The 18,018-nt window shown below is 40.2% G+C and overlaps 1 protein-coding gene across 5 annotated transcripts in view; it reads right to left on the bottom strand.

Annotated features, from left to right (window-relative positions):
• The window catches only part of SYT14 (synaptotagmin 14), a 166,096-nt gene that overhangs the window by 96,987 nt on the left and 51,091 nt on the right, over window positions 1–18,018 (bottom strand). For 4 of the 5 annotated variants that reach the window (XM_025209305.1, XM_014521968.2, XM_014521969.2 and 1 more), the window contains one exon: window positions 4,833–4,997. In XM_025209305.1, the coding sequence (XP_025065090.1) occupies window positions 4,833–4,997 (165 nt within the window). Of the gene's footprint in view, window positions 1–2,190; window positions 3,519–4,832; window positions 4,998–18,018 lie in introns of those variants that run through there. The other variant, XM_006027975.2, reaches the window with a different exon arrangement.

Here is an 18,018-nt window from a genome sequence, read left to right as displayed (position 1 = left end):
AGCAGGAATTGGGGTACAGCAAGGGGTCACAATGGATAGCCCATGGTTCGTAAGGAGGTTGCTAACCCCTGTCCTAGGGTCTAGAAAAAAAAGGATCTCTTCCCATAAAAGACAAAATCCTTTTACTGAACCTAAAATCCCCTGTGCTTTATGCCTCTAATTTTGCCTTTGCCTTTTCACATTTCTCTACTCTCTTTACCTGACAACTTACCCAAAAGGTCTCATGTACTTACTGAAGAACTTCCTTTTACTTTCCCCTTTTGCTACCATAGGCAATATATTTTTATTTTCCTTATCCAAGTGCCATAAACTACTTCTCCTTCACAGCAAACCATTTCCAACAAGAGAAAATATACGTTGTGTTTATGTGGTGCAGTATACTATAATCACATTCCATATTAGTCACTTATTAATTCACCCTACAGATGCAATATGAATGGCTGAAATTAGCAAATCAATAAGTGAATACCCACTGAAAAAGTAAGGATAATGCATCAAAAAATTACTTTAGTCATGTCCCTGAGGACACAAAGCCCCAAGAGAAGGATTTTGGTCTCATAGCACAGAAATATAAAGCCTAATGCTAATTTTATTAAAACACCAGGTTTTGTCTGTCGCATTCAATCAATACAATTATCATATTTTATAAGCTTACTATAGTAAAAACACATTTTATGTATTGTTGGTTTATATCTTTCCCCTGTGAGATCATAATCTTCCTTAAAAAGGGGGCAGCTTTTTCACTTATTTTTATTTCTAATGGTTTTTAATTGCCAGTCTTCAAACATTATTTTACTCTAAAATTACCTCCTTGTTAAGCTAGAAACAAGACTTTCCATCCTAAAACAGGTATAAGAAATTCATGTTTGTGTGTCCTAAGTAGGGATCCTGGTTTTATCTGGTAAAAAATCCAAAATTCTGATGAAAAGACCCAAAAATCTGTTTTCCTGCGATTAAAATGAAACACGTGTGTGTGTGTGTGTGTGTGTGTGTGTGTGTGTGTGTGTGTGTGTGTACAGCCCAGCAAGTGGGACTTGGCACAGAAGGGTAGAATGGGACAGTGAAGCTCAGTGCCACCACCACTAGGAGCCGCACACATACCTCCCCCACCTGGCTCCATCCTGCTCCCTCAGCTGGGCCCTATAGCTGTGCATTCCCACCCCGGCCCCTTGCACCACCCCAGCTGGGCAGCGCCCCCAGCCCCAGCTGCCAAACCTACCCTAATCCCTCCCTTACCATAGCTGCTGCTGCCCCCGCCTCGGTCTGTCCTCCACCCCTCCCCCACGTTGCCTATGCCCACCACATAGACTTACCTGCAGGCAGCTAGGAGCACGCCTGCATTCCACCACCCCAGCCCCAAGCAGCCCCCTGCAGACTGGAACTCTGCCAGCCTGCAAAAGGAAACTTAGATTTTCCTACGTTTTTGTCCTTTAAAGGAGAAAATTGCAGTTTTTCTATGGCAAGGAGAAAATTGGAGTTTTTCTATGGCAAATGGAAAACCCAGATCCCTGGTCATAAGCTTCCAAAATCCCATCTTAGTCTTTTTGTTTATTTATTTATTTATTTTTAAGTCCTCACGTACTATTTTCTAGACAGCCGTTTTAAAGACATGGTTGCAATTGCTTACAAAGAATAAATAAAATATATTCAGTCTAGAACTTTGTTTTGAAAAAAATACTATAATTAAGATAATCTCAAATCTTAAAAACCATATGCATATGGCTGATCCATATGCAATAAGAACAAAGATACTTTGAATACATCCCTTAAGAGAGTTCAGATGACTATATCAAGTGTTATATAACTTTTAATCCAGGAAACTGACATGGTAAAAAGAATTTTAGAAGCGTTCTATGACAAAGCAAAGACTTTCATTAAAAATTTCAGTATCCAAGAGAAAGCACACAAAGCACTTGGGAAAAAGAAGAAATAGTTTTTATTTGGGAACAAAGAAGATTTAAGAATGAGGAAAAGTATTTAACCATGAGTTCTATAGACCAAAAACAAACAAAACTAGCTAGGGTTTTAAGAAACATCATGGCAATTAGGCAGCAAATAAAACACATTATAAAAGATTCCACTGACAAGAAAGAGGTGTTATAGTGAAATCTGTAAATTGGGAAGTAATAGTAGTAAGCAGTGAAAGGTGCAGAAAAGGCCAGGAAGACAATTTGCTGAAAGACTCCTCACCTTTTTCTGTTGTTTTCATACTACTTACTTCTCTTGCATTTTTTTCTGCTTCTTTATAGTTTCTTTTTTTACCTTCTTTTGATAGGGTAGTTGAGGCGTTTTCTTCATGCTTCATTAAGGGTTGTCCTTTGCCATCAGAAAACGCTTTACATTTATTTTCTTTCACTTCTTTAACACAATCTTTTTGTGCCTTTTTCAAATTAGACTCTGAAAAGCTTTGCTTTTGTGCTTCATTTACTTTTGTTTCCAAATGCTTGGACACATTTGTACCATGAACTTCTCTGTGGTCTTTAAAATCAACTGCTGATGATCTTGGTTTACCTTTTTTAGGCAAGTGTCTCTTTGAATTCTCCGATATGACTTGCAACCCACTATTGGGTTTCTTAATGACAGATTCTTCTGCTACAAGTTTACTACTCTTCAGACTATTGTCCTTTGAGAACTTTTCATTTACCAAGTACTCCTTTCCTTTCTCTCCTTTGCTTTTAACAGGTCTTCCTACTTTTTCCAAGTCTTCCTTATCACTGAAGTGTTTATTAGCATCACTCTGCTTTAACTGATATTGGTGTTTGTCCTTGACATAATGGGATGATCTGTCTTGAGCTGTATCTTGTTTTGCAACATTTAATGAATTATAATTAGTTTGTTTATTTTTATCTTCGGTAGCACACAAGTTCTCTTTCATATTTGTCTCCTTAGAATCTGGTAATGACGTTATAGCTTCATCTTTAACTGGCACTGCTTTATCTTCCTGTGTTCTAAAATTTTCATCTTCTGTGCGAAAGCCATTAATCATACTCGTTACCTGCTCTGTGACTGAATCAGCTACACAGTAACCAACTTCTCCAACAGCACTGGTCAGATCATCTACAGCACTGCTAAGCGTGTCAACCAGAGAAGACACAGAAGGAAGGTTCAGATTTTGTTGAAAGTTTTTAAAAAATGCCATTTGTCTAATTTCTTTATTCACCAAAGCACTTTGTAGAAAAGTCTTTTGTTTTGTGAATTCTTCAAGCACAGCCAAATTCAATATTATGGTGAGTTAGCTTTGTTATCTCAGTTATATAAACCAGGGCCACAGCAGCTTTGCTCTTTCCCCAGATTTTGTAAGCACTGAAAGAATTAATAAATCAAGGCAGAAAAATCCTCAAAATGAAGTGAAAAATCAACTCGCGTCATACAATATTTTTCCACTGTAAAAACGTGAAGTCTTTTGCCATAATTCAGGAACAACTAGCAATAATACAATGGATTACTGGAAAAAAAGAAAAAACAAAACAAAAACAAAATGTGTGGGGAAAAAAGAAATGTGTACTTTTATTCTATACCTGCAAAGAAGAAGTTTTAAATAAATGTAAATAATATGTATTAAATTAATTAAAACAACCATGAATTACTTCAGATTAATATAATAGCACAACAGCACATGCCCAAAAGAATTATTTTTAACTTAAAATATTTGTTGACTTTCAAAAAAGGAGGATGAATTTGGCTATGAATACTTGGTCCACAGCAGGCCAACTTGTTAAAAAGAAATGTACATCCTTGTTTCTCCTGCACTCTGTGGCACACCTTAGGGTTGCTGGCCTTTTTTATATCAGTCGTTTTCTGGCTGTGACCTACAAAAAGAGCCAGAATAGATTTTTTTGTAGAACCTTTGGGACAAATGTTGACTACACCTGGTTGTCTGTGATCACAGGAGACTGGAACAATGACCCAGAAACTCCTTCTCATTCTGTGTTCCTATGTTAAAAGGTTTGACCGCTACAAGAAACCTCAATCACTAGCTCAGAAACCAAAATTAGCCCTGCCTTCTGAGAAGCAGCTGTGAAGGAGGTAGTAGAGAAGAGTCCCAGTAAGCAAATCAATCACTTAATACTCCATAGTCCCTTATTTTAGGCTGGTCTCTTCTTCAGAAGTGAGCTAATCTCAGCTATCAATGGAATAATCATAGCCTCAAAGTAGAAAGGTATCCAGTTCACTGACCCCCAAACTTAGGTATATACAAAACACATATTCCCGACCCCTGAGAAAAGTTTGATAGGTGACATTTCTAAGGGTTTTATTTATTTTGTGTAATATTATTGGGCTGTTTGGCAGAAGGAGAGGGGAGGGGCAGGAGTTGGTTGGTTGGCTGGTTTTGTACTAGTCTGGGTGCTATCTTAGCTAAATAGGCGCTTTCTTCCAAGTAGCTAAGGCCTAGAACTAATTTATTAGTCAGTAAAGAGACATATTTCAATTTCTGGTGTTTGATTTCCTTTAAAATCCTTCTCTAACTATACAGCCTTCCTATTCTGCAAAAGCATTAGAAAATTAACTTGGTTTGTTGTGTGCATCTCCCTCAACAATCCTGTTACCTAAATCTATTTTTATTACAGACAACCATGCAGTATTTCAATGTTTCAGGAGACATAAGGAAAAAGAAGCATCTTCTCACATGCAAAAGCCATGGAGACGTGTAGAGTTTCTGTAGGTCAGTAATCAAAGAGGCAGTCTTTCTTCCAGATGGTACACAATCCTCAAATTCATCTACATACAATAACATGCATTTTCCTCCTGTGGACCACTTTATTTACACTAAAAAAAGTGTGTATTAACTTTCCATACATCAAAATCAAGTAGAATAAAGTTCATATACTTACAAAGTTTGTCTTGTGAATTCTTTCTTGCGCTGTATCCTGAATCAAGGTCTGGGAAGCCAGCAACAGTTTCAAAACACATTTTTTTATTAATATATAGGAAAAGGAGTAACATCAAGATAATAAACACTCCAACAGCTGAAAGGAATCCCACTGCCTCAGGAGAGACTGAAAGAAATGTAAAGAGAAGAAAAAATACTGCAAAAACCTACTATAAATTTCAAAATATAATGTGTCAACAATAAAATGCTTAAAAATATTTCAATTTTCCAACAATAAAAAGTAACAGAGTTTCAAACATATATGTAAAATATTTAGGGGTGCACAGATAGAGATTTTTTTGGCCAATACCAATGGCCAATTTTTAACAAGCCATATCAGCTGATATCAATAAGACTGCTGCGGCCCAACCGCATGGAAAGCAGTGTCCATTTGGTAAGTCCACTGTTGGGGAAGGGCCATTGGGAAAGGAAAGGGCATGGGTGGAGGGGGGGAAGACCGAGGCTCCTGCAATGAGGGAGGGAGTAGGGCTGGCACTGGAGCTGGGGCAGGAGCTACACAGCCGAGATGGGTTGGGGCACAAGACAAGCAGCTCATCTGGGGGATTGGGGGGGGGGGGGGCCAGGCCACGGGATGCACCCTGGGAGGGTATGGGGGGCATGTGCCCCCTGGATTTGCATGCAGGACAAGGGCGGGCTGCCGTTGTGGGCTGGGGCTGGGGACGGTGCCAGGGTCTTCCCAGAGGAGGGCTGGGCCAAGGCTGCACTTGGGGCAGGCGACAGTAGCACTACAATGGTGAAGGTTGTGGCAAATTCTGGAGTGGCTGTAGCCCACCCTGTAGCTCCCCTTCCCAGCACCACCACTGCCCACCTCAAGCACAGCCCAGTCCAACTGCCCCCTACACCCACCAGGAAGAGGGCAGCACTGCCCTCTGTCTCATGCCCTGCCCTGGCTGTGCAGAGCCTGCCTCAGCCCTAGCCCCACTCCCTCCCTCACTGTGGGGACCTTGGTCTGCCCCACCCACGCCCCTTCCTTCCCCCACAACAGGACTTACCAGCCGGACATTGCTTTCCATGCTGCCAGACTGCGCTGCGGCTGTGCATGCACGTGACATTTATCAACCACATTAATCAACCACATCAGCCAAAAAAAGCTGATTGCCGGTAATGTCAATTTTCCTTTTATCGGTGCCAATATGATATGGGACCAATGTATCGGTGCACCTCTAAGAATATTGTTAAAACAAAATTATACTATGTCAATTTAGATGCTTCGTGCTTATGGTGTTAAATTTCAAAACAGATAGTTTTAAAACCAATTGAACAAGTATTTTTCTATACTTATCCAATGCATTCTAAACTAGCTCTTATTTAAAGAGGCGTTACAAAAATTTGATAGTAGTTATAGTGATAGCAAACTAGGGTATCCAGATGTACACAAAATTAGTATGGGGTGGGGGGGGAGGACTGTTTCTGCATTTTACATTAACCAATTACTGGCAAAAAAAAATTTCCAGGATTCATAGAGGACTACCTTCTTCACAGAGCATAGTCATGCTCTTTTTTGCTTGCTTTCCTTCTGGCCCCATGAATCTTGCCCTCCTGTCTGCACAGTGGACTACCCTTAAAAGGCTGGGTGGAAAATCCTGCCTATTCTCAAGCCTTATGTTAGAACACTCTCCTGGAAGATGTTTTGAGTCCCCTAAATTCTGCCCAAGTCCTGTTTAGGAGTCTACAAGATTGATCTACATCTGGCCCTTGATGTCTATGGTATAATTTAGAATTGCTGCTGCACCATGTCAGTGTTATTCAATGTTTTATCAAATCTTCAAGGAACCTCAAACTAATCTACCAAAAATTAGTAGCAAAATAATTAGTTCTTTGGACAGTACACACACAAATTTGATTTTATACTGTATTCAGGTTGTCACTAAGAGATACATAGATACATGGCAAAGTCCAGAACAAATGCTTTCTCAGAGAGGAGCCTTGGGGGGTGGAGGGCGGCAGCTAAACTTCATGAAATCCAGTTGCTGTAGTTCAGCAGTCAAGATACTGTAGATGTACAGATTTATGATAGATTAATCTAGCAAAAGGACATCAACATTTTTTCTGAGAGAAGGTAGATTTCATGACTATACTACCCAGAGATGGATTTGTCAGTTGTAGGCTCCCTGTTAATCATATGCCAAGAGAAACATTTACTGACAGCCAAAGACAGTTATCTGCAGCCATAACAGAAAAAAAACACTATAGGTTTTGGATCCAAGTTAATTTGATCCAGAAAAAAAATTACAAAGAAAGAAAAAGAAACTAGTGAAGCCGTTACTAGATTTTTAAGAAAAGAGAAAGGCCATTATCTAAACATATTCCCCTAGCTCTCTTTCAAATAATTGTAACTGGTCTTATAAAAGGTATGAAAGGGTCTTGTTCAAGGGGAAAAAAATCTTTTACTGAGCAAATCAGATGTCTAAGATACTGTCAGCATGAGAGGTGTCTATCTTGCATTATCTTGAATTGAGCCTGAAGTGTAGAATAAAGGAAATTATTATTCAACTAGATAGCAATCTATACTTTATCTGAAATGTACCTGCCAACACTCTATTGCATTCTATGTAGATTCTTACAGAGCACTCATCACAACAGTATCTTAGTGTCTTGCAGCAGTACATTAAGAAACCTGAGTAGTGTATCACGTTTGCTCACCTTCTCTTCATGAAGAGAAGTATTTGAAGTAGAGTGCTTTGTTCTGGGAGATTTTGGTAAGCATTTTCTGTCCATTTGTTTCCTAGCTGTATGTTTGTTTGTGTTTTGGAGGGAGCTGGGGGGGGGGCGGGGTAGTCAGGGGAACAGAGGATAAGATTTGACTGTTCTTGTTTTAATTTGGTGTTATTTTTCATAAATATATAGGTTGTGGTATATTAATATATTACCAAGATGACCAAGGCAAAGAAATGTGCCTTGCAGTTGGAATGGAAGATGGAAATGTTTTTGATTCCTGTTTTCAACTGGACAGTCAGAGTGGTAGCCTGAAACAGCCTGCCTTTCCTTGTCACCCTGACAATTTCCATGGGAAAAAAGAAAATTCAAGTCATTTCAATTCATCCCTCTTCAGAATAGGTACTGAAAACAGGATGGTTGGCATTGAAGGCAGCAAAGGAGAGAAGAAGGAACCATGTAATGTAAATATATTCCATGAATATACGAGATTAAGGAGAAAGCAGAACTAGCAAGACACTATACTTATACTGTCACACTTGTGAGATTTTATGGAGCCCAGACCTGTTTAAGATAGCAGGTGCTGTGTGGAATACCGTCATAGAGCCTTGTAGATCCTCCAAAACTGTGGGGGAGCATTTTTCTTAAGGAATAACTGAAACATGGAATTCTCTTATCATTGGGATTATGTGTATATTTCCAGATTTTGCTAGTCTTTTGCTTAACCAAAACACAGTGTCATTAAGGAGAATCATGAATATATATTATTAAAGAAAGCATACCATTTAGTGGATTTGAGGTATGGTAGGATAGTAGGACTCTGAGAAAAGTCAAAGAATTATGGTTAAAATGCATTAACACTGAATATAGGATGAGTAATCTCAGTCTAGTTTGAGTAGGTTACTACTAAAAGTGATTTCAAAGTCTGGGAACTACAGTAAAAATGAAGATCAACACTCTCCAACTGATCTTGGCTTGCTGTGGTTCATTGAAACAGGTAGCTGGGGAAAAAGTGGTACACGGACCAGAAAAAAAAATTATGGCCAAATGCTAGCGGGCTATCCACCAAATTTCATTGTTTGAGGTTCAGTGGTGTTGAAACAATTGTCTAGTTTTGATAACTAGCCCAAATGCAGCCAAAACATAGGCTAAGGCAGGGGCAGGCAATTATTTCAGGCGGAGGGCCGCTTACTGAGTTTTGGCAAGCCATCAAGGGCCGCATAACAGGCAGCCAGGGGCAGATAAATATTAATTTTCTACATTTTTTAGGGGCCTCGCAGGCTGGATAAAATGGCCTGGTGGGTCGCATCTGGCCCGCAGACTGCATTTTGCCCACCCCTGGGCTAAGGGGTAAAAATGGTGCTCAACTACTGAAGCAGTCAGGTTCTAAAAGTAGTTCTACAAACAGGAAGAACTGCTGGTTTCCCAGAACAAGCCTCTCTGCAGTCATCAATTACTTGCATCCATCAGAGCCATACACCTTTCAAGGAGTTAATAATGGTGCTGCTATTGGCACCATTATCCACTATGATACCTGTGCTTCTACAGTAATGGTATTATTACAATACCCCCATAGATCTGAAAGACAGTGGGTAAGCCAAGGAAGAAGATGTAACCAAGGTAAAGACATAGGATCAAAGGAAAGTAGGGATGGAAGGGACCTAACAGCCGTGTCCAGACAAGCCGGGACATGCGGATTGTGGCATCACAAACCTCTTTGCGGTGCCACAAACCACACACATGGAACGTTAAAACATGCCCCATGCTGCAGATTTACAGTACAGGGGCAAAATTTGCTACTGGGATTTCCTGGTAACAAAAAAAAAAAAAAAAAAAAAAAAAGTGCTAGGAAAAAAGTGGTGCAGCACATGCTAACCAAAACAGAAGTTTGGTTCTCCAGTGAGATGCCCTAGTTGATGGCCAGAGTCTCTATGCTCCATCTGTGCTGCAACTGCTCTGCTCTAGCACACTAGGAGCCAGGAGGAGCTGGGCAAGGGCAGCTTGCCCACAGCAGGACGTGTCCCACAACAAAGAATACATGTAGGGGAGTGCACTGCAGCACGAAGCAGCACAAATCTGTGCCACTACTATTCGTGCCACTGCAAGCACACACCCCTGCTCATCTGGACGCAACCAATGAAGTCATCTAGCCCAGCGCCCTGTTCAAGGCAGGAGCATCTCTCATTAAACCATCCAAGTCAAATGTCTGTCTAACCTGCCCCTGAACATTTGCAAGCATGGAGATTCCACAATCTCTCTGTGGAGCCTATTCCAATGCTTAACCTTCCTCACAGTGAAATCGTATTTTTCTAACATCCAACTTAAGTTTCCTCTGCTGCAGTGCGAGTTCACTGCTCCTACTGCCATCTCCTAAAGCCATAGAGAAAACCTATTTCCATCTTCTTTATATAATCACCCTTTGGGTATCTGAAAACTATTATCAAATCTCCCCTTAGTCTTTTCTTCTCCAGACTACATAATTCTAATTCTTTCAATCTTTCTAAATATGTCCTGTTTTCCAGTCCACCAATCATTTCTGTTGCTCTCTGCTGGACACTTTCTAATCTGTCCACATCTTTCCTTAAATGTAGGGCCCCAAAATGGACACAGTACTTCAAGAGGCCTTACCACTGCTAAACAGAGCATAAAAATCACTTTGCTTGATTTGCAGATGTTAGTCTGGTTAATACAACCAATAGGATGTTGGCTTTTTCTGCAACAAGAGCATACTGTTGGCTTCTATTCAGCTTCTGATCCACTGTAATATCCCGGCCCTTCTCTGCAGAACTGCAGCCTAGCCAGTCATTCCTCCAGCCTTAAAGTAATGGATCAGAATAATAATCTATTCCATGAAGTGGCTGTCAGTTGAGAACCAAGATTAATACCCTCTCATATCATAATAAAATCTCTCTCAAATAAATTTAGAACAGGTTGGTACAGACTATGGCTGGAATTATACTGTTTCCACAAGCTACAGGTTCCAACCCAAAATCCTGGGCAAGTGCCAAAATCCCACAGTACTGGTCAAACTTCTTTGCTTAGTTGTCAGAAGTAGGTAAGGGAACAGCAACAGACTACTGCATACAGCACTATGCAAGATGCAAGGGTTTTTTGGTGATATCCTTTGTTGGACCATCCTTATAATAGGGAGAGATGTTAGACAAACTTTCAGGGCAGGGACAACTGCAAAGAAAAAGATCAGGTGAGGAGCTAGATAAAGAAGAGAAACTGACACTAATTGGTTGAGAACAGGACTGGGAACCTGGAGAGAAGCAAGACAAATCTGAGGAAGAGCCAGAATGAAGAAGAATCACTTGGATCAGTTGGGAAAGGAGACTGGGAATGGGATAAGGAGCTTGAAGAGCAGAGATTGGGGCTGAAAAAATAAAATGGGACTGAGATAAGGAGACAGGGACAAAGAAGCAGCAGGACAGAAGCCAGCTGAAGGAAACTTGGGAAGAACCCAGGTACATGCCCACTCAAATACACTGCATTCTACAGAAGAAAATGACACGGGAATGACACCAAAAGATCCCGAGTCTCAATTCCAGCGATCACCAAAGGAGATCATCAGTCAATACAACTCTGGTCATTTCTGTTTTACCCAGATCACTAGCCAGATTGAGGCCACTAAATACTGTGCAATAATTGTCTCACCATAACCTTTTCAATAATCATAACCAAACATGAAAAAGTAACAGAACAATACTTGGAAAGATATTGTCAATGATTTCTTGAGCACAGAGTGTACACGAGCTTCTTTTTAAAAAGTAGGTATCCTGCCGTCCATCAAGTTGGCAGTGACAAATCTCTAACCACAACAGTCTAGCACTTCCCTACAACTCTTACCCAGCCAAGTCTTGAGAGCTGCCAAGACCACAAAGAATTCAAACAACTACACACTGGCTAAAACTCAAGAAAAGATGTACATTTGTCCCTTAAGAAGCTGTTCTGCTATCAGACAAACAATCAGATCATTGGAACCAGATTTTATTTGCGAAATAAGGAGAAATTCTTATAAAAGGAGGCCCCCCAAACAGTAACTGTAGAAGCAATACAGAATTTCCACTTTCTACTGCTGAAAAGATTGACAGAGCAAGATTTTATGAATGCCACGATAGAAACAAAGAACCATTCTAGGACTCCACTCCAGGACTCATCTACAAGGAGGAATCACTGTGATTCAGGCTGGATGTAAATAGCACAGCAATTCATTCTCTGAAATGATCCTTCTTCAGTTTGTACTGTACCAAGTGTCCAGCCAAAGAAAACCTGCACTAAAGCTGGTTCTGCATGCTGGATGTCAGTGACTCATGCAAAATCAGGTGCCTTGTTTTACAAAATTAAATTATTACATTATTGGCCACTGGCCCTCCATTAATCAGTCTTCTAGTGCCCTACCTATTCATACAAATTGATCTATTTTCACTTCATATAAGAAAACTGCATAAGGAAAACAAGACAGGCAAGGAGAATGAAAAGGCAAAACAGATCCAACATTACTTTCACTATCATTTCTATACTTTCCCTTTCCCTCCCCTGTTGCGTACCTTGCATGAAAAGCACATAGGTAACTGTCTTATGTCTTTTACTGTTTAAACATATAGGTAGAATACCCATGCCAACAGCAAAAGCAAAGCAGACTTTTGGGGCCAAGTCCTGTTCTATCAATTAGGCATCTCCTATTATCAACATAGGAACGTTTATTCCACCCTGCTCAACACCCTGAAAAAACAGCTTTACTTTTATTGCATACCTTCATTTTAAGGTCAAGTCATAAAAAGAGGTGAGGAGAACTCACCTACTTCTTCCACTAATGACTGTTCAGGGGCTTAAGCAAGATGAAATAGGAACACTCTTTTGATACATAAGCACCACTTACTTATACAGTACATCTAATAGTTGGATTAAGATCTAGCCCTTGATGACTAAGTCTTGTACTGTTTCTAAATTACTGAGTGAGGTTCTGATCTTTCCTCCCACATACAGAAAGGAAAGGGATATGAAATTTGTTTTTAAATCAAAATTCTAACCCTCCATGTTAAATGCACTGACTTCATCATAAAAGTGAGGGACAATTCTAAATATTGTCCATGCTGACATTTAAAAATAAAACAAACAAAGTGGCTTACATTATTAACATATTTATAGTTCTCACAATTCAAAGCTGCTTTTGATTTATTCACCATGAGTCCTGAAAAGAAATGAACCTATAAAATGGTTTGCTCCACAGTACAGTAGGCCTAACATTAAACTAATTAGTACCCAAGGAGTACTCGGGAAAGAATTAAAAAAAAAAGTCTACACATGAGCTGTTCAGTTCTCTATGGATACACAATATCTGATGACAGTAGTCTAAAAAAAAAAAAAAAAGACATTGAGAAAAAACCATAGCAGCCAATACCTTGCAAAAAGGCTGAAACTTTAGTCCCAGCAAAACTAATTAATTATTAATGTAATTTAGTACCAACATGGGAATTTAGAAATTATCTTTGTATCAATTTGCATATATGAAAACGATCTTAAAACTTGTACACACAGACTAAATACAATATCAAGTTAAAATATTTTACTTTTAATACCATTAGAAAACCAATATCATATAACACAATACATTATAAAACAAGTAACAAACTAACACTAGCAGTACCATCAGTTCTATACTGTGTATGACCATTGGCAGTATAGTATATTATTGTTTGTACTGTATTAATCCCTCAATTAGCTTTGTTTAGTTCAAGCACCAACCACCTGTACTCCTTGGACAGAAAAGAATAAGAAACATCTTACCATTATATCTTTGCCACATTCAGCATTGGGATTTTTTTCATTCCAAATAAAAGCGTTAACTTAAATTCTAAATAACAACCTGAAAGAATGTTATTTATACTATGAAAAAGCATAAATAAAAAAAATCTGACAGATTTCCAGTACTTCTAGCAGAAAGTATGTATTAAACGTATTTTTACTTGTGATAATTTTGGTACACTGGTCAAATTCATATCTTCTGTTTCACTAAGGTTCTAATTATCCCCAGTTTACAGACTAAACTAATTAGAATATCTGAAAGGTACAATAATTAAAGTTTTCCAGGTATTAAAAAAAAAATGAACATTTACCACAAAGTCTGTATTAGGCCTAGTGGATTAGATTAAAAAGTTAAAGAGTAGGTACATTTTAGAACATTACAGATATATTTAATTAATACTATATATGTGGCTACAGAATGACACTGATATTTAATTAACACAATTTGATTATCATATTAATGTACAAACTTACCGTCTTCTAGGTGATTCGTATCTTCAAAATAAAAGTTAGTATCTCTCTTTTAAACCTAGTTTCCCTGTTATTAAAATATTTTTGTTACAAAAGTAGTTTCTAATTTACAGTAATTTTCTTATAGTATATGTAAGCATCCTTAGCTATCGTGACATCAAATAAAAATGCCAGATCCTCAGATACATAAGGCTACAAAAAAGTACTTAAACTTTTTCTTTAAATATTTAGTATTTATAATATAAGGCCAATTACTTCCTGGAGCTCCTGAAATGTACTACAGTGCTCATCTGCCTAGTAATGCATGAAGCCATATGGTTGTCTAGCTATAGGTCAATGATGTTTTAATTATTTACTTCACAGATGCAATCCTATCCACCTTGTGCACAAATTAAGTAACTTTGGGCATGATCCAAAGCTTGTTGAGTCGCTATGAGAGGAAGCTCTGTGGGAGAAGTAGCTTGAACAAGAAAAGAAAAAAAATAGAGCTGCTCTCTCATTTAGACACTGACTGCCTTACAATTGATCTCAGGTGTTGCGATCTGGCCTCCGGCTGAAGACTACAAATCTCCCTGAGCTACCTGTGCTTACCTTTGCCAGTGAACCCCAACCCCTCTGCAGCAAATGTAAGTGCAGGGAGAGAGTAGCAGGGAGAGCAGTGGAGGGGGGCACTGCAGAGGGGACAGGTGGCACAGAACAGCTGCATGCCACCTGATCCCGCATGCTGTCCCAGTCTAGGTCAGAGCTTAATAGCTTAGACCTGGCCCACAGACCATAGGGTACTAACTCCTGAAGGATACTAGCCTCCGTTTCCCTTATCATTTTAAAATAGAAATGATAAATGCTATGATAGCTGCACTGAACTAGTTCTGTGGAAGAATTATACATTGTATCAATTATTTATCAGGGCTGTGCAAAGCTTTGATCACTGATTCGATTCGAAGGAGATTCAGCCCGATTCAGCAGCCAAATCTCTGAATCTAATAGGTAGACCAATTAAAAGATCTGAGTCGAATCCAAAGCCTCTGAATCGATTTGGAAAAGATTCGGAGAGGTTCAGAGATTCAGACAGGCCAGAGAGAGGCAGACAGCCTGGCGGCTGCAGGTTCTCCCACAGCTCCTCCGGCTGTGCCTGCCTCTCTCCAGGCAGGGGGAGCCACGGGAGAAGCCCCCACAGCTGCCCTGCCCAGCCCCAGCCTCCTGGCACTTAAAAAAAATTAGGCCCCACACTCACCGGCTGCAGCAGCGGACATCAGGGCCTCTGAGGGCTCATGGCAGAGCCTTCCCACACAGCACGGGGCAGTGGGGATCGCCCTTCCCCTGCACCCCCTAGCACCCGCACAACAGCTGTCCCATGGCATGGGTGCAGCACAGCTTGCCAGGACACCATGTGCCATCTGGAGGGGAATTCCCACTATTTAAAGCATTTACATTTTAAATACTCCAGTATCATCTTAGTACTTAAAGTTTTTTTTTGCTCTTACTTGCAGAAGCTGCATGTAGGGGACATTACTTTTACTATTTCATACATAAAAATCAAGATTAAACATGCATATATTTGCAAGTAAAAATGTACTTACTCTGATATTAACTGGAGTTCTTCAACATGTTTTCTCCATGTATATTCCACATTTGGCGCACAAACTCCATACACTTGAGAACATAATAATTACCATATTTTCCTCACATAAAACAGGCACCTTCCCCATACCTCTCCCACCCCAAACTGTAGTACATGTATTAAGCAGGGAAGCTGTTTCTCTGACCAGAATAGAAGCACCCTACTTTTCTTGCTCCACTGTGCAGCAGCTGTGATTTTACTATCCAGACAGCTAAGGGAGCCAATTGACTTAATAGTTCATTATTCTCCATTTGACAAGTGTTAATAACCGTCTCTACTCAATGTCTCAATGTTCTACTAATCAAGCTAACCTTTCTTAGGGCCACTTTACTGTCTGCTAGCTGCTCCTGGTCTCTCTCCTCCTACTTCAGAGCCTAAGCAGGAAAGGCAGCTGAGTAGCTGAACCTTATTGTTTCTGATCGATGTAGCCATAACTCTGGAAACATTTTCTCCAGCCTGCTTGACAAGTTGTGTATTATATTCTGGGGCATGTTACAGAATCATAGAAAATTAGGGTTGGAAGGGACCTCAAGAGGTCATCTAGTCCAACCCCATGCTCAATGCAGGACTACTCCCAACTAGATCATTCCAACCAAGGCTTTGTCTACCTGGGTCTTATAAACCTCCAAGGAAGTAAAGTCCACAACCTTGCTGGGTAACCTGTTCCAGTGTTTTATTACCCTCCTCATGAGAAAGTTTTTCCTAAAATGTAACCTAAATTTCCCTTACTGCAACTTGAGACCATTGCTCCTTGTTCTGTTATCTGCCACCACTGAGAACTGTCTAGCTCCATCCTCTAGAGACAGTTCCCTCAGCTTCTCTTCAGAACCATTTTCGTTGCCCTTTGATAGACTCTCTCCAATTTGTCCATATCCTTTCTGTAGTGGGAAGGCTAAAACTGGACACACTACTCCAGATGTGGCCTCACCGGTGCCAAATACAGGGGAAGAATCACTTCCTTCAATCTGCTGGCAACACTCCTACTAATGCAGCCCAGTATTCTGTTAGCCTTCTTCTTAACGGTGGCACACTGTTGGTTTATATTCAGCTTACTGTCCACTGTTACGCCCAGCTGTTGCTTACTCAGTCAGTCCCCAGCCTGTAGGTGTATGGGATTGTTCTGTCCTAAAATGCAGGACTTTGCACTTGTCCTTGTTGAACCTCATGAGATTTCTTTTGGCCCAATCATTCAATCTGTTGAGGCCTCTCCAAATCCTGGCCCTACCCTCCAGCATATCTACTAGTCCCCCCAGCATTGTGTCATCTGCAAACTCGCTGAGGGTGCACTCCATCCCATCTTCCAGATCATTAATTACAAAACTGAACAAAACCAGCCCCAGGACTGACCCCTGAGACACTCCATTTGATACTGGCTGCCAGCTAGACACTGAGCCACTGATGACTACCCTCTGAACCAGATGATCCAGCCAGTTTTCTATCCACCTTATAGACCATTCATCTAACCCATACTTCCTTAGCTTCCTTGTGAGAATGTTGTGGGAGACTGTATCAAAAGCCCTGCTAAAGTCAAGTTATATCATATCCACTGGTCTCTCCGCATCCACAGAGCCAGTCACCTCTCATCACAGAAAGCAATCAATCAGGTTGGTCAGGCATGACTTGCCCTTGGTGAATCCATGCTGATTGTTCCTAATCACCACCACCTCCTCCAAACACTTCGTACCTTGAAGACCTGCTTTATGATTTTTCCAGGGACTGAAATGAGACTGTAGTTACACGGATCCTCCTTTTTCCCTTTTTTAAAGATAGGCACTATATTTGCCCTCTTCCAATTATCCAAGACCTCTATTGATTCACCATGAGTTTTAAAAGATGGCCAGCAGTTCTGCAATGACATTGGCCAATTCCTTCAGTACCTTCAGGTGCATCCTGTCCAGCCCCATGGGCTTGTACAAGTCAAACTTTTCTAAATAGTTCCTAGCCTGTTCTCCTGCCACTTGGCTGCTCCCCTACTCCCCACACTGTGCTGCCAGGTACAGCAGTCAAAGATAATGGCCAATAGCTCTGCAAACACATTAGTCAACTCCCTCGGGTGCATCGCATTTGCCCCTATGGACTTGTATGTATCCAGATTTTCTAAGTAGTCCTTCATGTGTGTGAGAAAATAGCCCATTAATATTTTTTAGGGCTACCCGTTTGTCCTGAGTTATTTCTTCTGTCTATCTAAGGGGAATAAAAAGCAGAACGGGCTTACTCTCCACTATTTTGTTTCCAGTGAGAAATACAAGTGTGAAAAGGAGTAACGTCACAGCAAGGAAAGAAGGTAAACCACAGAATAGATGTGGACTACACACTTCAAAGAACTCCAGTTAAACTAAACCTAATCGCTTGAAGAAGAAATTGCTTTTTATCTCAATATATATTCCACTCTTGACAAATCCTAAACAGTGGCCAGATGTGAGGAAGGAGGCTCCTAGAGGCTACTTAAATAAAGATTGTAATACTCCTCTTTCAAACAAATGTAAAAGGCCTCAATGCACTGACGCAAAGTACCTATTTAATAGGTTGGCTTTTTTCTGGGTGTCAGTTGTCAGTTGCCCCATCTGGTTCA

Source organism: Alligator sinensis, unplaced genomic scaffold (genome assembly GCF_000455745.1).
Source record: "Alligator sinensis unplaced genomic scaffold, ASM45574v1 scaffold633_1, whole genome shotgun sequence".
NCBI classification, from domain to species: domain Eukaryota; kingdom Metazoa; phylum Chordata; order Crocodylia; family Alligatoridae; genus Alligator; species Alligator sinensis.
This window is presented reverse-complemented; position numbering and strand designations above follow the sequence as displayed.